This window comes from Amblyomma americanum, chromosome 5 (genome assembly GCF_052857255.1).
Source record: "Amblyomma americanum isolate KBUSLIRL-KWMA chromosome 5, ASM5285725v1, whole genome shotgun sequence".
Classification (NCBI taxonomy): domain Eukaryota; kingdom Metazoa; phylum Arthropoda; class Arachnida; order Ixodida; family Ixodidae; genus Amblyomma; species Amblyomma americanum.
In genome coordinates, this window is record NC_135501.1 from 15,522,873 (window position 1) to 15,544,917 (window position 22,045).

The 22,045-nt window shown below is 46.7% G+C and overlaps 1 protein-coding gene across 1 annotated transcript; it reads left to right on the top strand.

The window, feature by feature from the left end:
- Positions 1-20,187: 20,187 nt before the first annotated feature.
- On the top strand, positions 20,188-21,585 carry LOC144133717 (uncharacterized). The gene has a single exon (XM_077666853.1). It carries the CDS (start codon positions 20,188-20,190, stop codon positions 21,583-21,585), a length of 1,398 nt encoding a protein of 465 aa, XP_077522979.1.
- Positions 21,586-22,045: the final 460 nt, after the last annotated feature.

The window sequence follows — 22,045 nt, forward strand, 5'->3', positions numbered from 1 at the left end:
CAATATTATTCCATATTTTGTAGTTCCTTAACCATTGAGGTCGGGGTAAAAGAATCGCTGTAATTGGATCTCGTAGAAAGGTTTGAGTAAGATTTTGATATCACACGCTGCGATCAAAATTTCTGCTCCTGTGAATTCAGTCAACGGGTTCACCTAGTGCACATATATTTCTTTTTCATTTATTGCTTCACGCACAAATTCTATATTTAAGCGCAAAATAAATCTGTGTCTCCAACTTACTGTAAGCACAGTGTAAAAACTATTTATTCTCACTCCTTACGATGGCATCTCTTTCTGCTTTATTCCCGCTCTTTTTTTTTTTGCAACAGCCGGCACAATCCGGGGTTCACAAGTATGCGATTTTCTTTGCCCAAATCGGTTTTACCATGGCCAAACCAATTTGACAATCGTAAAACGGCACGGTATATGAAGTTTCTGTCTTTTTCAGCAGCCAGAGGACAAAGGTGGTTTGAAAGAGATGGAATGCTTCGTGCACTGCGGTACCTTCGTAGAATTTAAAAGGAAGAACAGGTAAGCAGCAAACAGGGAAGCCATTCGGCTCACACTGAGTCACGATCTCTATTATTTTCGGGAATATGCAAGATCTTTGTTTTTTTGTGCAGCTGTGAAAAACCTTACTATAAAGAAGTTCGCGGTGCTCGACCTGAAACGGCATTTTGCGAACGAACGTAATTTTTCATGGATTTTGGAAAGCACTGCAGCAATTTTATAAATTTAGAAACAGCTTTGTTTTAGAGCGTCCCAGACGTACATGCCACTGATTATTTTCAACCATTAGTTTAGTACTAAATTTAGGCTAATGTTACATTTTGGTACAAATTGCATATGACAGGAATAATCTTTCAACTTCCTTTTGGTGTGTCTGACTGTCCATAGTGTTTTTTTTTTTGGCGAGTGAAGATAAATTAGCGGCTTCCTTACCGAATGATAGCGACCCCTTTACAAGTCTTTTTGCCTCTTTGCGGATGAATTATACTGGCTACAGGCGTTGACTAGACATGATATCAGTGCATCTAGAGGAGGAATTTCAATAAAGCACAGAGAAAGCACACATTTCAAAGATTATTTGAATTTAGTTTACATTCTTTTGTAAATTTGAAACCAGAAGCATCTGCTCATATTAGATGAGTATCTAAAGTCGTTTAGCTGAACGGTCATCGATCAGTCAAACAGAAACGCACCCTCGAATTTCGAAAAGGTGATGCCTCCAGGAAACAAAAGCGGGTGAATAGTTTGTCGGTCTTATTAGGTTATAATTCAGAATCAGAATCGAAACATTTCTTTTATTTCTTGCTAGAGGTGAAAAAGGATGATGGAGAAAGCGCCATTTAAATACAACTTGAGGACGCTGTATGTTTCCAGGAGCAAACAGTGCTTGCATATTTCTGTTAACACGAAAATGGAGCAACAGTAACGGGTTACTGGGGAGAAAGTGACATATCGTCGTTCTCTAAGAATCATGATGGCATAAATTACATGTATAAAACTCTAATTCATACGCTACATGTTTGTTAATGTTAACACATCCTAAATTTCACAGACATATGCAGAACATACATGCAATTTAAAAATGCATACATATAATGAAGACACTCATAAATAAAGCTAAGCTGCTTTCACGTTTTGATACACTGGCATAACAAAACGTTGCTTATGACATAGAAATAGGAGTAAAATGAGTATGTTTTTAAACGCTACGACATCCACGTCATCCGAGTGAAAGCCGTTAAGAGCGCCTGGAAATTCGGTGTTGAGCCTAGCATGTGCATGAAAAAGAGAAGTAAACACTGCGTGCGCGGGGTTTGCGTGGTTTGGAGAATGTGCCAACTTGTCAGTAGATTGTTCTCTTGTGGCATCTAACTTTTATGTAATTATATGAGTAGTTTAGAATACGTTGTTCTTGTGGAAAAGCGCTTGAATCCGTGTCGAGTAGGAGACTTTTTCAATTGCTTATGTTCGTAGTTTTTAAACAGAACTAAGCATTGTGATTCTTTTAACTCATATTTTCCTACATCAGAGAGCAATAATTAAGCAGGTAATTGATATTACAGTCACAAAGAAGTGTTTTTATGCCGGTTGAAAGCAAATGATGACACCTATCTAGAAACCCTACTGAGATATTTTCAGAATACAACTGAATAGAACACCTACAGCCTTTTGAACTTTCCTCGAAAGAATCTTCACATGTTCATTGTTATACATGCCAGCCGGAAAGGTCACTACAAGAGTTTTCGCATTTATACCAAATGACATAATATATGGCCGTAATCTAACAGTGTTTGTTATGGTGGTGTAAGTCCCTAAAGCACAAAAATGCACAGATTTTTTTTGCTTCGTTTATTACCAAGCTGTTTCCTTGCGAACATCTAAACAGCAAGCGAAATAGGGTTCGTTCAGCATACTTGATTCTTCTCGGCTTGAAATATGCAGAGTACAAAATTCAGCGTAGATAACGAATTGACAACTCAGAGTTGTTTGCGCAATGACTTTAACATAGTACAAAAACAGCGCAGGGCCAATGATACTGCCTTTCAGTTTGAGTCCGTAGAGGGTTAGGTATGTTGCTGCTGATTCTTACTAATTGTGCTCGTGATTTTAGCAACTGGAAAGAAAGCCCTCGCATTCCATATCTTTCCAGTTCCCTTATCAAGAGGCAGTGGTTCAAAGATCGAAAGCTTTGCTTTGATATAAGTATATCTGAAGCGTCATTAGTATCTTTTTTTGAAGTTGTTCACTGAAATGCCTCTTTAGACTAGTACAGTAGTTTCCGTATGTCGATTTTGTATAAAACGACGCTGATTCATCATTGTCGTCGTCGCCGCCGTCATCGTCATTATCAGTCTAACCACGCCCACTGTTGGACAATGACCTGTCGAATGTCTCTCTAATTAAGCATGTCCTGTGTCAGCTGCGGTCGCCTTATTCCCCCTAATTTCCTGATCTCATTCGTCCAACAAACTTTCTGCAGCCCCTGCTATACACTTGCCTTCAGCTGGAATCCAGTCCGTTACCTTTAGTGATCCTATGGTTATCTTGCCTTCCGATTACTTGTCCTGGTCAAGCGCTTTTGAATAAGACATAGCGCATGAAGACAGAACAGCGCAGAGACAACACAGGACGAGCGCTAACTGACAACTGCAGGTTTGTTTGAAATACACACTCGAGGAAACCAGTGCGCATGTCCACCCACGCAGCAACAAACGGAAAGATTAGGACGCCGACACAGTTATCATCAAAACATCACATGTACAAAAATTCAGAGCCCCAGACAAATGGTAACAGCAAACGCCCCTTTTGATTTTTAACTTTCAGCACGAAGAAAATTTATTATTATTATTATTATTATTATTATTATTATTATTATTATTATTATTATTATTATTATTATTATTATTATTATTAATATTATTATTATTATTATTTTGAATTGAGGAAACATAATTCTTTATGCAAGCAAGCAAGGGAAGGTTCGCTAACACACTTGTCTCTTCCAGTCCGTTGGATGTTCGATGCCTCAAGAATTTCTCTGGCAAGCTGGTCTTTGGCGCGGCCAACAACCTTAGTTTTGTACAGAAGAGGACGGCACCCGCAGTCCCTATAATGCATGGGCAAGTGCCTACCACTTACACCCTCGAGTGAATTGAAGTGCTCGTGTAAGCGATCATTCAAGCATCGGCCAGTTTGGCCTATGTAGACGCTGCCGCAGCTTAGAGGGATTTCATACACAACGCAAACAGTGCACTCAACAAATTTAGTTGCATGCTTGATGTTGCAAGCTGGTTTCCTGGCAATATTCCTGCTAGAAAAGCGCAAAGACTTGAAAGCTTTCGGGGGGCTGTGAAAACCATATCTACTCCGAATTTTCGCGCTACTCTTTCTAAATTATGCAAAATTCTGTGTACGTAACGCAGTACATCAAATTTCTTTTTCTGATTTTCTTTCTGGGAACCGGACCGCGTTTCTTCTCGGCGTAATTTCTTCATCAAGGTTTCTGCCACTGCCGTGAGAACTGACATAGGAAAACCAGCTTGCTTGAGTTGCTCAACTTGGAGGTCAAAACTTGAACCCACTCTGTGCAAACAAGATTTTAAAAGCGCGGCTCTAAACGACAATGAAGCTATTCCTCTTTTCACGAGTTTAGAATGCGAAGACTCAAATGGCAACACAGCCTTAGTCGAACGTGGCACATAGGCCAAACAAATGTGGCTTGTGTGGTTAAAAAACAATATCAAATCTAAAAACTGCAGTGAATGATGTGGGAGCGCAAAGGTGAATATTAGGCCCATAGAAACAGATGAAAAAGCGTCAAGAACTTTGTCAGCGATAAAAGCGATATTATCTTCCGTTGGTTGTAAAAGGACCAGGAAGTCGTCAACGTACCTAAAAACTTTAGCAACGGGTTCAGTGTTGAATTTTTGGTTTAGAGCGCGATCAAACTTTGCTGAAAAGATTTCACACAATACAGGCGCCACGCAAGAACCGATAAATATTCCGCTGTTTTGAATATAGAATTTCTCATTGAAATTGATGACGGTGCTGTTAAGGTAAAATGTTAGTAGCTCTAAGAAGGCTTCAACAGAAAGGCCACTGGTGTATTGAAAGGCCACGCTTCCAGCAATATCAATGCTCTCGCGAACGGCTACCAAATGTTCATCGTGCGGAATATAGTAAAATAATTCTTGAATATCCACCGAGATGTCGCAATTAGCCCCGTGCCGTTCTTCACGAAGTACTTGAACAATTTGTTCCGAGTTGCGCACCTTGAAAGGGTCTTCAATCTGTAGCTTGCTGAGTTGAAGCTGTAGAAACCTACTGACCTCAGCTTGCCACGTTTCACGCTCGGTGACAATGGCTCTGGAAGGGACCTGCTCCTTGTGTGTCTTAGCACTGAAGAAGACCTTCAAAACGTGACCATCCCTGCTCTTCACACTTTTGGTCAGCTTTTCCAAATTTAGGTCACTAAGAAGAGCAAGAGCCCTGGTCTTAGCTTTCTTCGGCTTGGTGATAACTTTTAAGTTTTTTTGTATCGCCAACTGGGCCTTTTCATCAAACAAGCCTTTTGGTTAGACGGCGAAACCACCTTCTTTATCGGCGAACATTAGCGAAAGATTCTACTCACGGAAATTTTCGGAAATGTCATAGAGCACAGACTGCTGGCGGCCCTTGCGACAAAAGTTCCTGCTTACCGATGCCACTCCTTCAGCTTGGCACCAATCCTTATCTTCCTTTGGAGCCTTCATTGCAATTCTTCCTACCGTAGCCAAGCACTCATGTTTCTTGACGTCTGCTATCAAGGCAAACTTAGGACCGCGTTGCAGTACTTTTATAATGTATGAAGGAACCGAGGCATCTCCCAGGCAGGTGACAGGAACCGTAGCTGTTCTCTAAGCTGCTGTTCTTGGAAGGCTTAGAAAGGTTCTCGCCCAAAGAAAATCCGTAGCAGTGCGCACAGTCCTCTGGTAGCTGCGCAAACGCTTTTGCCCAGAAGGCCCGGAGTCACCCAGTATCAGGCAGAGATCCGTAAGCCACTGATTTAAAAGTCGCACCTGTCGCCAGCACTCCGCCTTGATGATCTTAGCAACTCTTTTCCAGTGACCTACCGAGGGGCTGAAAGAACCGAAGAGCAAAGAAACCTCCGGAGGGCAGAAGTTACTTACGCGGGCAGAAGGCGAAATACCTTGCTCTGCGCGTCGTAAAAGCTATGAGGCTGGAGCACTGCACGCACTCTTCCTCCGGCGAACGCACATACATAAAAGAGCCCGATGTAAAAGAAAAGAATCTTAATAGGGTGGAACATTGGGCTTGTTGGTGCATCACTTTTGAATAAGACATAGCGCATGAAGACATGACAGTGCAGAGACAACACAGGACGAGCGCTAACTGACAACTGCAGGTTTGTTTGAAATCCACACTCGAGGAAACCAGTGCGCATGTCCAGCCACGCAGCAACAAACGGAAAGATTAGGACGCCGGTACAGTTATCATCAAAACATCGCATGTACAAAAATTCAGAGCCCCAGACAAAAGGTAACAGCTCCCTGAGTATAGCCATTTCTACTTAATCGAAGGGAAAGTCGAGGCAGTGGTATGTCATTGCAGGTAAATATTTCAGGTTTCCAGTTATTTAATGAATTTACTACGACTATTTTTGACTACGAAATTTTGTGCATTCGAAATGACAAAAACACGTTTTGCGTCGTGTGTAGGCCACAAAACAGAATTTTCCAGTATTTTTTACATTCTTTAGCAGTTTGCGTTCGTATGCAAATGATAATTGGTATACACTAACATTACGTGGCGATTTCAATATCGATGCCCTAAAGGAATGCGGACCCGCTACTGATCTATTACTGCTTAGGCACTGCATCGGCTTTCGGAATGAAATAGCATCCTTAACACGAATTGTGCCGTCATGGGCATCTTTGCTAGACACATTTATTACGAATTCTCGTGTCGAAAAGGTCCTCTCAAAAATCTTAAGCTCTGACTTGAGCCATGATATTCCCATTGTCCTAATGATTGAAAGATTGCAACCAACTGAGAAACGGAAAGACGCAGGTGTAACTTGTCGTGATGTACCAATACTCAGGTTAGAAAATTTCAGAGAAAAAGTTGTCCATTTTGTTTGGGTCAAAATACACACGATTACAGATGCCACTGCGTCGTATGGTAAACCCTTGGAACTTTTTAAAAAAATGCTATTATGTTTCTTTTCCACTGAAAAAGTTCATAACAGTAAAAAATCAAGAAAGTCGTGGGTTACTGCAAGCCTGCTGAGCATTATAAAAATCAAAGACAAAATGTTCGAAACGTTTCTTCGGTTTCGCAATCCAAGTTCAATAAATTTAAGTCGTTTTGAAATAAGCTTCACAAGGAAAATAGGAAGTCGAAAGTAGAGTGTTACAGACATATTTTTGATCATGATTGCCTACATAAAAGTGATGTTACTTGGAAGAAATTACAACTTTGAACCGAAAGCCTACGTTAAACTGTATTCATCATCTTGTCGTTGATAACGATATATTAAGAAGAGAAGAACTAGCGAACCACTTTAATGACTTTTTTGCACACTTAGGTAGCACAGTGAGAACTTCTGTATCCAGTACGTGTATCTCAAGGTCTACGCATTCTCTCTTTTTGTAGCCTACTTCTATCGCAGAGGCGATACGGATTTTCGAAGGCCTTAAGAACATGCACTGTAGGGTTGCCGATGACTACAAATTAAGCCAGTTAAGCATGTAATGAATGCGATCTCGCCTGTCGTTTCGCATATCTTCAGCATAACAATTTTTACTGCCGTCTGTAAAAATAAAATGCGTGTAGCTAAGGTGAAGGTAATTCATAAGGGTTGAGATCGAACACTTTTTCTTATTACCTTTCAGTTTCAATTGTACCTGTCTTCTCGAAAGGCTTTGAAAAGGGGATTAATGCGCAAATTTACAGTTTTTGTACCAGAAACAACCTCATAGCAAGTGATCGATCTGGTTCTAGGAAATGTCGTTCCCCACAAAGTGCTCTTTCAATTTAGAAAGAAATAATATTAGAAAACATACAAAGTAAATTAATGACAATAGGGATATACTTGGATTTTAGCAACGAGAACAGAAAACTGGGCAACATGAAATAAATTCTTCTTTAAGCAGCGCGAAACACAGGCCGTAGTGGAAGAAACACGAGACGACATGAGCGCTATTTTTTTAAAGAAAATTTCCACGGAAATGCCACAATTGGCAATGAAGCCCATTTCGTCGTTATCGTTGACAATGCAGTCCTTGACGTTCTTCAACAGCAGAGCACGGGGTAGGGAGTAAAACAAATCGTCCACACCCATTCGAAAGGCATACTGTTTCTTGTCATCCATCCGCGACAGGAAATCAACTACCTCAGTAGAGTTCTTCACCATAAAAGGGTCGGACAGCTTAAGGGAGCCTAAATGCCGCGGCAAATAGCCTGAAAAAGCATGCTGCCAAGTGCTCGCTCCGGTACAACTGCCCGAAAAGGGACATCAGTTTTGTGGGTCTTCACCGTAAAAAAGAGGTCCAACACCGTACCTTTTGTGTTCTTGACGGTGGAATATAGTCCATCCAGGCTCATTCCTTGTAACATACTCAAGGCTTGCTTCTTGACGGCAGCAAGCCTCAACGCCACTAGTATAAAATTCTTTTTCACAGCTTCTTCTGCCTTCTTGGTGAACACCTCTTCTGGCGCGAGAAAAAAGAGTCCCTCTTTGTTAGAAAGGAGAGGCCTCAAGCCTTAAGCTGCAAAGTAGTTAATCAACCCCTTCATACGTCTTGACGCCTTTTTGCCCTTGTAGTTGAAGACGACTTCTGAACGCTCACTGACAAACCTCTGTTTGTCTCCTTCGGGTACGCCCTGGGACACTGTACGCGCGAGCGCTACCTTCTCGAGAGGTCGTAAGGCTGGCTCAAAGCAGAACTTGGGACCAAGCTCTAGAGTGCGTCGGTGACGATCTTCAATTGCCCCATTGCCAAGAAGACAAACCCTTCCTATCGTTGCTGAAGCTTAATTTTTTCCTAGTGGGTAACGTAGGCCGCACGGTATTGCACAAAAACTCTGTTACGCGGTCCGCAGTCTTGGACCAGTCCGCGTAAAGCTGGAGTTGGTGTTGCTCATTTCTTGCATGGCCGCAGTGGACGCGAAGGCAAACCCTGTAGAAACGTGCCTGTCTCCACCACTCAGAGCAAAGGACACGGCACAACCGTCTCTTGTGCCCAGGGGAGGGCTGCAGCCAACCGCACCATAATTGGACGTCGGTAGGGCACTGCTGGTTTCTTGCATGCCAAGATGCCCCTCTTGCTCTGCACCCACGTATTGCTACGAGAGCGGTCACCACCGTTGGGTTATGAAGGTCATAGGTTCCAGAAGGAAATGAACCCATTGTACAAGAAATGTGGCTAACGAGAACAGAAAACTGGGCAATTTGGAATGGATTCATTTTAAGCAGCGCGAAACACAGAACGTAGTGGAAGGAACACGAGACGACACGAGCGCTATACTGAACTTTTACTTCTAGAAGGGTTAGTTACGTAGGCATCGAAATAACCAACCGAAAAAACAAACAAAAACCCAAATTATAAAGTTTTCACTCGTGTCGTCTCGTGTTTCTTCCACTACGTCCTGTGTTTCGTTCTGCTTAAAGATGATTTCAGCAAAGCGTTTGACAGTGTAAATCACCATTTTTACGAATAAATTGGAACGTTATGGGTTCATAGAGGTAGCGCTGGAACTAATTCTTTCATACCTTGGAGGGCGATTGCAATATGCTGAAATAGGAAAATACAAATCGCGCATGAGAGCGATGCTATCAAGGGTGCCACAGGGAAGCATTTTGGGACCTATTCTGTTCTTTTTCTGCATCAACGGCATAGTGAAAACATATAAAACTTGCAAATTTGTTATCTACGCAGATGATTGCTCTGTATATTTTGCAGGAAAAGATCTAGCGCTTGTTACTATCGAGACAGATTCATTTTGCCAAAGTTAAGACAAATACTGCAAGACAAATTGTCTAATGTTGAACGAATCTAAAACAAAGTGTGTGTTGTCTCATCCAATGGGAACATAGGTTGAAGTGCGCGAATTCATTATGCTTGGCCCGTACAATGTTTCTACTGAAAAAAGTGTGAAAACACTTTGTATGATATTTACTGAACATATGTCCTGGAGCCAGCACGTTCAGTTGTTACTGATTAAATTAAGCAAAACAGTGGCCGTACTGAATAGGCAGCAACAAACCCTCCAGGCGACGATTAGGCGGCTACTATGCTCTTTTGAGCTCTAATTTGTGTTATCGTATATTGGTGTGGGGTACCACTAGAGCTTAAAATTTACACTAACTCGCTGTAATGCAAAAAAGCCAGACCGTGCGTTATCAAATACTTCCCATTCAGAACACACGGTCCCTATTTTCGAAAAAGCATAAAATCATAACAGTTCGGGACTTGTACACCTATACACTATTATGTTCCGATAAGAAGGCGGTTCAAGGAAGATCACATGTTTTTCTCGACATTTTATAACTTGTGCCCACTTCTACAACATATAATTTTCGCTGTATTCTACTTTGGATTGTTCGTTTTCCGCGCCCATAGTATGCTAGACAAAGAACTCAACATACGCTTCCAGTGAAGTTAAGCCACTATGACACACAGAAGATCGTCATCACAACATTAACAAATAAAGACCTAAAAAGAATGTTTATAGGAAAATAAAAGAATGCTTGCTTGTGTATAGGAGTAAGGGTCAAGATTTCTATACTTGTATTCTGTGCTGTATTCCTGTCACCCTGTCACATTTTCTTTACGATTTTGGATATTTTACGTATATGTGCTTTACTCTACTTTAGCAGCCTCAGTGTGCATCATTATGAGCTAAGTTTTACTTGCGAGAATGACTGTCGCCTGTTAGGTCGTCTACTGCGTTACACCATTTGTTGCGCATTGGTAGTACATGCCCTCCCATTATCACATACATTATTTTATATGATTCTTCATTCCTGTATATGATATGTCCTTGGTTATGGATGGGATGCGCACCAGCTAAGTGGATTAAGGCACAGACTCTCTCGACTGGAGTGACCACGGTGGCGGCGGCAGCAGCGGCAACTTCGACGGCGTCAAGTAGCGGGCAACCGCAAAAAAGGGTGCCTCGCTGGGAGGCAGCATGCGGAATTTTTATCGCTCTTCGCTCGGTGGGATCGAGCTTCTCTTGGACTGCTTCCCGGTAAAGGACGCCTGGCGGCACCGACCAACGACAGACAGACGACGGAGAAATAAAAGGAACGGCGCCGTCAAATAATTAGCCGTGTCCGTCAGGAAGCAGCCACACCATAAAGAGCTCGCCGCAGTTGAAGTCCACGAAACCGCAAGCAACACAGAGTCGCTTGCACCACTATGGGAAAGAACAGCGGGCTTGCGATTTCTCCTCGCTTCTTCCCACGGGTCGACTCTGCAACGAGTGACTCCGTTTGCGACATTGCTGTGCAACTTTTCACATCTTGGAGAAATGTGCCTCGTGTTGGAATGGCCACCGCCAGGTGAAGGGGTGGAACATTAGGGGATTTAAGGAGCGTACTGAGTGAGAAAGGACCCTCTGGGCATTGGCGACAAGGCTCAACCAGTCGCTCGACGTACGAACCCTTAATTTTTGACTGCTAGCTTTTTCTTGATATGTAAACACGTTTCTTCAAAATAGCCATTAAACCTGCTTGTTTTTGTTTTCCAAAAGTTCAAGCGTCCATGTTTCCTCAGCCCGAAGGCTCGGACAAGCTACCCATGGAGGCCAGGTTCGAGTTAGCCTGTGCGCCTTGACACCTTATAGTGGGCGTTGGAATTCTAAAGTATTGCTGTTTTATTTAGTGTGCTCATTATTTTTCATTTTTAATGTATCTTCGCTTCCACTGCTGACGGGCGGCTGCAGCGCAGGGAACTGCCCTGTAGGGACTTTTTCTCCGTTCACTTCTTTCGCCTTGTAAAGTTGCGAAGTAAAGTTACCTTGATTGCTTTACTTTGATTCAACCTTTTTAGTTATCCTCCACGTTTAGTAGGTGAGAACCAGTAGATACAGCTGTTATAACAGGCGTTTCATGTTAGACTTTAAGTAATTTACAAAGATAGGCATTTTGGGCCATAAATATGGCTGCTGCGGCCATGCATTGTCACTGTTGGCGGACATAAGAAAACTCATGAATATTTTTAAGTACCAAGCTAGTTAACTAATTTTTAGTGATTGACTTTTTAGCCACTTGATCTAGGCGCCTAGTTGCAATTACACATGTGTGGCCGGTCGTTAGTAATAGCGATATAAGTTTCTAGAATTTAAAAAGAAACGATCATCCCTGGCACTGTGGCTGGATTTCCTACATCGGGTTAAAATACATGAGCTTTCGAAAAGCATTCAGGGTAAGGAACCTTTCCAGTGCACGCAACAACTCAAAAAAAGCCAAATTCTGCCGAGCCACAGTGTCAAGGGTAATCGCGTTTTCTAAATTCTAAAAACTGATATGACTTACGGCCGGCTACATAGTTCTTAATTCAACTAGGCGCCAAACTATAATCGTAAAACCTGAATTATTAAAAATTATTTAACCAGCTTCAAATTAAAACGATTCACCGGGTTTCTGGTGTCCGCGAAGATTCATGTGCGGAAAACGCGATATTTTTGCCTCAAAAAATTTATTTTGAAGAATTACTTAGTCTTTCCTGAAACACTAGGTACCGTACTTTTCTTTTGAGAGATACCGCTAAACTGCTGCTCAGTTTGAGAGTAGCTGCCAAATACGCTCCACCCCACCCCATTCCTCATCATCATTACCATCATCAGCCTGACTGCGCCCGCTACAAGGTAAAGGCCTCTGCCATGCCTCTCCAATTAACCCTCTCCTTTACCAGCTCCGGCCGCCGTATCCCCGCAAACTTCTTATCCTCTTCCGCCCACCTTACTTTCTGCCGCCCCTGCTACGGTTGCCTTCCCTTGGAATCCACTCCGTTAAACTTAAGTGCCAGCGGTTATCTTGTCTTCGCAGTACATGCCCTGCCCAAGCCCATGTCTTCCTCTTGCTTTCGACTAGGATGTTTTAGTGACCCGCGCGGCTGGCCCAGCACCAACCTCGCTGTCTCCCACGCAGCCGTCGTCAGAACCCAGCCCGCCTCGGCAGCTCCTGGCCGCCTCCCCCCCACTGCTGCCCAGCATCTCCGGCTTGGCCGTCCCTCTTCAAGAGACACGAAAGAGGCTCAACACCAGCTCAACACCGCCCTTCACTGACGTTGTCGCCACAGCCTCCTGGCGACAAGGCGCGCTCTGCAGCAGCATGAGGATCGCGGTTCCAGCATCCCCGCCTGCCTCGTCACAGCAGCCAACAGCACCACAGCCCTCTGCAGAGATGTTGATACAACGGCCAGCTGATGCTAAAGAGCTCTCGGCAAAACCGTAGCCTGCTCGCCACACTCCCGGCACCTCCAAAGGTCCCAAATGCAGTAGAAGTCCCACGAAGCAGTATGAGGCCAAACCGGTGACAGCAGCACCAAGCACGGCGATTGTCACCTGCCCTACTTTGCCTGACAAGGACCCTGAACCGGTGCCAGCGCCCGTACTTCAGCCAAACCAGGCCTCTGTAGTGTGTTCTTCTTGCTCCCCAGCGGTGTTAGAATCTTCAAAGACGCCTGACACCGTTTGCTTGGCCGCCACTAAGCATATGTTCGTCGGGAGCCCACCGCGCAAGACCTCTCGTCCGCAGCAGATTCCGGTTACACACTGTTGGGATTCAGGTAGCGTGACTGGGCCGGAGAAGAGACGAGGACGATCGGAGGAAGAAAACTTTGAAAACTTTATACAAGGACTATTTACATTATGTACAAGTAGGGGCAACTCAGAGTGCTTCTCAGTAAAGAGAGCTTCTTAGGAGTCAGGAGTCTCTGATACCTCTCAAGAAGGGGGCTCTCTCCTGGCATCAAACCAGCAGGTCCTTAAATACTCTTCGTATTCCCCAGATCCCTAGCTGGGGAATACAGTTCGAAGGATGATGTCCGACCACACGATGGTACTGATGGTACCACCCACGGCCAGGCGGTCCTGATGTTTCTTCGCAGCTCGGTCGAGGGAAAGGGAACAGGACCCGGTCACGTTGTCGTCCCTGCGGCCTCCAGGTGGCCGCGCACGTGCGTCCGGACCGCGCCCATGTTGACCCGGAGGGCACCTGAATGACACAGGAATGCAGGCTGTCTCCCAGCAGGTGTCGAAAGATCTTGTACTGGTGACCGGAACGCGGAAGCTCTGTCGAAGGTGCGGCACTCGGGCGATTGTTCAATTCCAGCGTGACTGAAGGGGACCACACTGATAGCGCGCTTCGTCGTGGCGAGAACCGGAACGAATACGCTTATGGTCGTCGCTGGAATTCCTGTTGAACACGTGGGACGCTATTGTCGTCGCTGCTTCCGGCATTCCTGTCCGAACACGTGGGGACGATATTGTCGTCGTTGCATCCGACAGTCCTGCAGTCACGTCTCCCCCAGAGGGCTCACCCACCCTCCCGGTGATCTTCAGGGAATCCTCCCCATGCCCAACTTCGCCGAATTCCACAGCAGGAAGGAAGCGCGAGCACAACGGCACCCCCGCCGCCACATATTGCGCTAGGAAGATGAACTGCTCACACGTAGCTCGGCTGACTGGGCGTGCCAGGAACCAGATGCTCTCTCGGAGTCTTTGGATGACCTTTAGTGCCAAAGCTCGGCATCGCTTTCCCTCGTCAGATGGCCGTTTTGGGAAATTCTCTGCAATGCTAGCCAAAAGGAATCACAGACGTCAAACCACAACTGAAAAAAGCACGTGCCCTCAGAACCCACTTATCCCGCCAGACCAAAACACAGGGCCAAAACTGTACTTAGCAAAAAACATCAACTAAAACTTGAAGAGATCAAATGTTTTGCCTGAATGAACACATGGTGTCTCCCGACGAGTAGTATTGACAGGGCACCTGTCCAAGGCGTGTGCTCCCGCTCGAGGCGCACTTGGAAAGGAAAAAAAAATTCGCTAAATGAAATCAGGTTGGTGCTTCGAGGACACGCGGTATGGGAATAGGTGACTTGATTTGTCCGACGTGGCGTTCAATTTTGCCCGCCCCAATACCTAGAGCCAAGGTACGTTACACCACTCGCTCATACTTATCCTTGGCCGAAATAAGGAAACGTACTCCTAGGTATGTTACCTGATTTTGAACAACATTTCTGCGAAGAAAGTGGGAGATATGCGCTCTCCATTAGGAAGAGAATATGAAATAAACCTCCAAAACTACAAATTTGGGGGATATCCCCTTTTGTAAAATCTTTACTAGCTAAAAGGCCCGGCTTAGCCCGTCGGCATTTGTGTGGAGCTTGCCTTTCTTGTAGCGAACCTCGAAGCTGTGCTGCTGGAGTGCCAGGCTCCACCTCAGTAGACGGCCATTTTTGGGCGACATATTGTGCAGCCAAGTCAAAGGGCAATGGTTCGTTTCTACTGTGAAACGGGACCCGGAGACGTAGCATGCCAGTTTGTCTATCGCCCAAACGAGGCATGCGCATTCTTTTTCAGACGTGCTATACGCCACTTCCCGCGTGCTGAGCTTGCGGCTCAAGTAAAGGACAGGCCGTGTGTGCCTGCCATCGCTTTCCTGGCAAAGAATAGCGCCTAACCTGCGGTCGCTGGCATCACATTGTATGATAAAGGGTTTCGAGAAATCTGGCGCAGCCAGTATTGGGCGCTCGCTTAGGGCCGTTTTCAGACTCTGAAAAGCCTTCTCTTTCTTTTGGTCCCAAGAATGATTGGCAGGCTCACTTTTTCTCAGCGCGTCGGTCAGGGGGCTGGCTAAATCAGAGTAGCCCTTTACGTAATGCTGATAATAGCCTGCTAGGCCAAGAAAAGCCCTGAGTTCCGATTTTGTGGTTGGGCGACGGTGCTCCACCACGGCAGCTACTGTAAGTTCTGCAGGTCTCCGTTGGCCTCGTCCAGCCACGTGCCCAAGGTAGTTTACTTCGGCGCACACCAGGTGGCATTTTCCCCCCCTTACCGTTAAACCAGCCTCAAGCAGTCGGCTCAACACAATACGCAGGTGTTCAGTGTGCTCCTCTGAGTTTTGTGAGAAAACAGCCACGTCGTCAACGTAGGGGAGAGCGAAATCTGCAAGTCCCCGCAGCACTTGGTCCATTAACTTTGAAAAACAGTACGGAGCATTTTTCAAGCCAAAGCTCAACACTACAGGGCGAAACGTGCCCGCGGGGGGGCAAGAATGCTGCGCAGCTGCTGGCGCACTCAGTGAGTGGTACCTGCCAGTAACCACGAACTAAATCCAGTGCAGATATATATTCTGATTTAGCGACTGTTTCAAACCTCTCCTCGATGTTCGGAATGGGGTAGGTCTGGTCCAATATGATCGAATTCAGTCTCCGGTTGTCCACGCAAGGTCTCGGATCCTTGCCTGGAACCTCTACACTAATGATTGGTGACGTATAGTCACTTTCACAGGGCACTATGACGCCAAGTTCGCACATACGGTGAATCTCCGTCTCAATGATTTCTTTTTGTCCTGGAGAGACATGGTACGGTTTGCTCCTGATTGGCTGTTCGCTGGACAGCTGAATGTTGTGTTCGACGAGGGTTGTTTTTCCTGGCTTGTTTGAAAACACCGCCTCAAGGTCGCGGACGACGTTTTTCATGTCGTTTATTTTCCGACAAACGTGGCTCTCTGTCGAATGAATTTAGCAGCTAATTGGCTGCCTGCTCGTCCTCATGTATGACATAAGGTATGTCTGAGATCTCTTCCTCCGGCATGTTCAGCGCCATGTTAACCATGGCCTGACGCTGCACATAAGGCTTCATAAAATTACTGTGAATTATCCGATTGTGTTTGTTCTTAAATTTGACCTCATAGTTCGTGTCCGAAAGCTTGGACACCACCTTAGCTGGCCCTTCCCATTGCACCTCAAGCTTGTTCCTTTTTGACAGACGCAGCAACATCACCTTGTCACCAGGTTGAAAGGTGCGCTTGCGTGCCGATTTGTCGTAGTACACTTTAGACAGTGACTGCGCTGCTCTGACATTTGCTTCCACGAGGTCTCTGGTTTTCGCAAGTCTTTCCAGTAGTTTCAGGACGTATTCTACTACACAGGGATCCTCTCCGTAACGCTCCCATGACTCCCCTAGCATGCGCAATGCGTAGACTAGTTCAGCGGGGCTAAATCATGTGCTTTCGTGAGGGACGGATCTCATTGCAAAGAGTGCTGCTGGAATGCAGCCTTCCCAATCTCCCTTATGCTCAAAACACAGAGAGCTAAGTATCCGCTTTAGCACTGAGTGCATACGCTCGACTGGATTTGACTGAGGGTGGTAAATGGAACTGCGGATTATTTTAATCTCACACCGTTCAAAGAACGTTGTTGTCAAGCAGCTTGTGGACACGCTCCCGTTATCGCTTTGTATCTCTGCAGGGAACCCCACGAGAGAGAAAATTGACAAAAGGGCGTATACAACACATGCGGAACTTAGCTGCTTCAAGGGAATGGCCTCGGGAAATTTGGTTGCCACTCACAGTGAGGTCAGAATGTAGCGACAGCCAGAGTTGGACGCTGGCAGTGGGAGAAAAGTATCTATTACAAGACGCCGAAAGGGCTCTGTAATTATGGGAACTAGTGTCATGGGTGCTTTCCATTTATCCGTCGACTTGCCGACCCGCTGGCAGGTGTCGCAAGATCTAACAAGCTGTTTCACATCTTTCCAGCAGCGAGGCCATTAATATTCGAGAGGTAATCTAGCTTTTGTTTTCTTTATGCCCATGTGGCCCGCCCATGCATTTCCGTGTGCGAGCTCTAGAAGCTGCCGCCGGTACTTCACAGGCACTAGGAGTTGCTCATATGCGCGTCCCTTTGAGTCGCAGTATTTCCGGTACTGAAGGCCTGACTTCTCATGAAAGCTGATGTTCTTTCTGGCGACTCCCTCGCTCACCTTATTGCTTAGAGCTCTTAACGATGGGTCGTTTTTCTGCTCTGCAATAAGTGCTTTCCTTTCAACCTTAGTCAACTCCTCCCAACAAGTCGAAGCAGGTGTTAATGTCGAACCCTTCGCGTTGGTTCCTGTTGCCCCATTCTGTACGGAATCGGCAGTTCCTTTGATTTCATGAGCTACCGCTTGCTCGGGAGCACCTTCATGGTCATGCTCATGCGGTTTAGACGGATCAGTGTTTCTGCAAGGATCTCCCGTCTGGTCGGGAGAGTGGTTCGGTGCCTGCTCATTTATCGGAGCGCAGTCGAGTTTCTTCGCGAGCTTTCGCTCTCGAGAACGTGTTAGCGTCATGCAAGCCAAGCTCGAGGTGAGAGACCTTTCTCTTTCAGCAGCTGCTCGGATTTGTTCGAAAACAGGTAGGGCAATTGTGTCGGCAAGTTTGCGCTAACCGCCGCTTCTGTGTCTAGCCTGCCAAAAGTCCCCTCTAGGGTCACCTTCGCTATAGGCAAGCATGCACTGTCGGAGACAAAAGAGTTGAGACGGCGCCGTGCGGTGCGCGATGTTATCGGCCAACGAACCCAGGACGGCGGGAGTGCTGTGTGTGTGTGTGTGTGTGTGTGTGTGCACGTGTATGTGTGTGCGCGCGGGCGGACCAGGCGGCGGGCGCCCGGATGGCGGGCGCCCGGATGAACCGGGCGGCGGTCTGCGGGGTCATCGGCCGGCTCGTTTGCCTGTCGCCGCTTTCCAGGAACGGCGCGGGAAAGGAGGAAAGGGCGGACTCGGCCCGGCATCGGGACAGTGGTTGTGCGGGACGCTGAACGGAAAGGCCGTGTTTCCAACCTCTTCTGTAAAGTTTTCTTTTACCATTCGGCCAATTAAACAAGTTAAGTTTTACCGGATTATCTTTCTTCCTTGTGACCGGAAATATAGAACGCGTACGTGGAGCACGTATTCTTTCACGTACAAGTTTGGTGCCGAAACCCGGGACTTCTGCTGTGGATTTGTGAGATCATCGCTACATCGCTCCAACGCTCACGATCAACGCATCCACTTCACGTACGTCTCGGCAACGACGAATATCGATGTCATCAATCCGGTAAACTAATTGGCTAAACGAACTGTAGAAGAGAATGGAGCGCCTTTTAAAGAAACGAAGAGTACTACGCTCGCAAATTACGAAGCTTACCAACGAAACTGAGGAGCGACAAGCGTCCCTCACAATTACAGAAGCTGTATCGTTTCACGCTCGACTCATTAAGCTGCAGCAACAGCTAGAGCACGTCAACGACGAAATTGAACCATTGGTACCGGAACAAGATGCTGAAAACGAATATCAGCAAGTGTACGATTATCAAGACCGTATTACAGCGTGCCTTGCTGGACTGCAGCTTCGAGTCGACAGTGGTTCGTCAACAACGCAGGCTGAAGTGAATTCGGCGGGCAGTGACACTGCCATCCAAACGACCACGCCAGCCCCCATAACGACCACGTCGGTGAAGACGAGAATAAAGCTGCCGAAAATTGAACTGATCAATTTCGCCGGGCGGCGCTCGGACTGGCAAGCCTTTTGGGAAGTGTTTGAGCAGGTAGTGGATAAAAACGAAGACTTGATTGACTGACACAGACAGGTTTCACTACCTGCGAGCATCGGTGACAGGCGATGCGGCTGCTGCGCTGGCGGGCCTTCCATCGACGTCACGATGTTACAACGACGCTATTCAACTCTTGAGGAAGCGGTTTGGAAACGAAGAACTTCTTTCGCAAGAACACCTCAAGAGTCTAATTGATTTGAAGCCGGTGCGTTCTTCAGATGATGTCCGTGGTCTTCGCCTTCTCTACGACACCTTGGCGGCGCACATCAGAGGACTGGAAGCGCTCGGACGGAAGTTGGACACCTTCAGTTCAATGCTACTTCCGATTGCACAACGAGCAATGCCACGGGACATTCTGCTAGACTTCAGCCGAAGGTGCGTTGCCGACACCGACCGTCTCGCCAGCGAGCAACAAGGCTCCGTCTCCGATGCCTCATCGCACACTACGGACGAGACTGGAAAAGGTACCGTCTCTTCATTTTCTAAGTTACTCTCCTTTTTGAGAGTAGATGTCGAAAGCAGAGAGAACTTGGCTGCACTGCAAGGCATGGACCTCTGTCGACAACCTAAAGAAGGCACTAAAGAGAGTCACAAGCAGCTTCGTAAAACGCATGACAAGCATGTCCGATCCGCAGCGATGTTGCATCAGAGCTCGAGCCCGCTGACCTGCTTCTTCTGTGACTCTAACGATCACCAAACGCACAACTGCGACGCCTCAAAAGGTCTAGAGGAGAAGAAACGACTTTTGCAGTCGTCCGGCCGTTGCTTTAGGTGCACGAGAACTGGACATCGGTCACGAGCATGCCGCGCAAACCTGCAGTGCAACAAATGCCGCAAGAAGCATGCCAGCACGATGTGCGACCCGACGTACTCAAGTAACAGGCCACCCGAAGCGAACCGAACAGTGACTAATGCACAGATAAGCCTCGAAGCTACGACCACGGGAGACAGCTCCGCTCTCAAAAGAACAGTTTTGTTACAGACCGCGACTGCGTTATGTAGTGGAGAAACTTCCAACGCGCAGGTGCGAGTCCTGTTCGACGGAGGAAGTCAGCGCTCCTACATCACCTCTGACACCTCACGGAAAATGGGATGCACGCTTCTCGGGCATGAAAGGCTGACTGTCGGTGTGTTTGGAGGCCACCAAGAGGAACGCGAGTTCCGAAGAGTCAGAGTTACGCTAAAGACGAGGCGCGGATGTGAGCGCGAGCTCGAAGTGCTGGAAACAGATGTAATTTGTGACCAGCCGATACCCTCGTCACCGGGAAATGTACTGCAAAAGTTGATATCCCTCGGGTACGAAGCAGCTGACTTCTCAACAGACAGCGGTGCAGAAAAGGTTGAGCTGCTCATCGGGTCTGATCATTTATGGGACTTCACGACGGGCAGATGTGTCAAATTAGGAAAACGACTGAGGGCAGTAGAAGCATCAATTGGGTGGACTGTTCAAGGGCCTATTGAGAGCGATATCGAGCAGACAAACTGCCTCCACACCGTGACACTGCGAACTTCAGTGATTGAAAAAGAAACAACTGATATTCTGACCAAAATTTGGACCTTAGAATCAATTGGGGTGAATGAGAGCGAAGACAACGAAAAACCATGTGAGGCCTTGGAGTTTTTTGAGGACAACATCAAGCGAGACGGTAATCGTTATGAAGTTTCGTTGCCCTGGAAATCCGAGATTTCACTCGAGGAAAACAAGGAAATTGTGCTGAAGCGACTCAGTCAGCTGGCCAACCGGCTCAGGAGGGCTCCTGACCTGCTCCAAGAGTATGACACGACCATTAGGCAGTATGGCGTCTCCGACATTGCAGAACGGGTAGAAGACGAGACCATCCGCAACCACTGCGTTTATCACATGCCTCATCAAGCGGTCATTCGCGATTCCCGAAAACTGAGGGTCGTATTTGATGCTTCCTCCCGCGGAAAGAATTCCAAGAGTCTCAATGATAACTTCGAGACTGGACCCAATCTAACTGCGGACCTCGTGGGGCTCCTTCTTAATTTCCGCAAGTACCGAGTTGCACTTGTCGCTGACATCCAACAGGCCTTTCTGCAAATTGGAATCCGAGAACAAGACAGAGACGCCCTTCGATTTTTTTGGTTCCGAGAGACCCCTCAGCCCGGTTCTCCGTTGCCTCCCATTGAAACGTGGCGCATGAAGCGAGTTCCGTTTGGAACCACCGCGAGCCCATTCTTACTCTCCGCTACTCTTCAGCATCACCTGAAATCGTGCGAGGAAGGTTTTCCCCACACCGCGAGCCAGCTGCAGCAAGGCCTTTATGTAGATGACCTACTAACTGGTGCAGATGACGAAGAGGAGGCAGTGAAGCTATACACCGAGGCCAATGCAATCTTCCACGCCGCCTCGATGAAGCTGCACAAGTGGTCGTCGAACAACGAGAGGCTGCGCCAGCTATTTGGGCAAGACTGTAACGAAACAAAGCCTCTGGGATTTGTGTCCGGTGTACTCAAGGTATAAGGACTGGCATGGGACCCCATAACAGATCGCCTGACCTTTGCGTCTTGCGTCACAGACGACACTGGTAAACCAGACACCAAACGATCCATGCTACAAACTACGGCACGAATTTACGACCCGTTGGGATGGCTGTCACTCTTTATCGTGCGGGCCAAGACCTTGTTTCAGAATCTGTGGCGACGAAACGTGGAGTGGGATGATCCCCTACCAAGTGATGTAGCCGAAAGGTGGCTTACATGGCACGGTGAATTAAAAGACCTCTCTGAAGTACAGGTGCCGCGGTACTATGGGGCGGACGTAAACGGGCAGTCAGCAAAGACGGATCTACACATCTTTGCAGACGCCAGTCCCGTGGCTTATGGGGCGGTCGCATACCTTACCATCGCCTCGGAGGGCGGCCTGAATTCAACGGTCGTGATGAGCAAATCGAGAGTGGCCCCCCTGAAAGAACTCACTCTAG

What these genes read in the sequence shown, in the direction of transcription:
- LOC144133717 (XM_077666853.1), top strand. Translation starts at nt 20,188, where the DNA reads ATGGGATGCACGCTTCTCGGGCATGAAAGGCTGACTGTCGGTGTGTTT.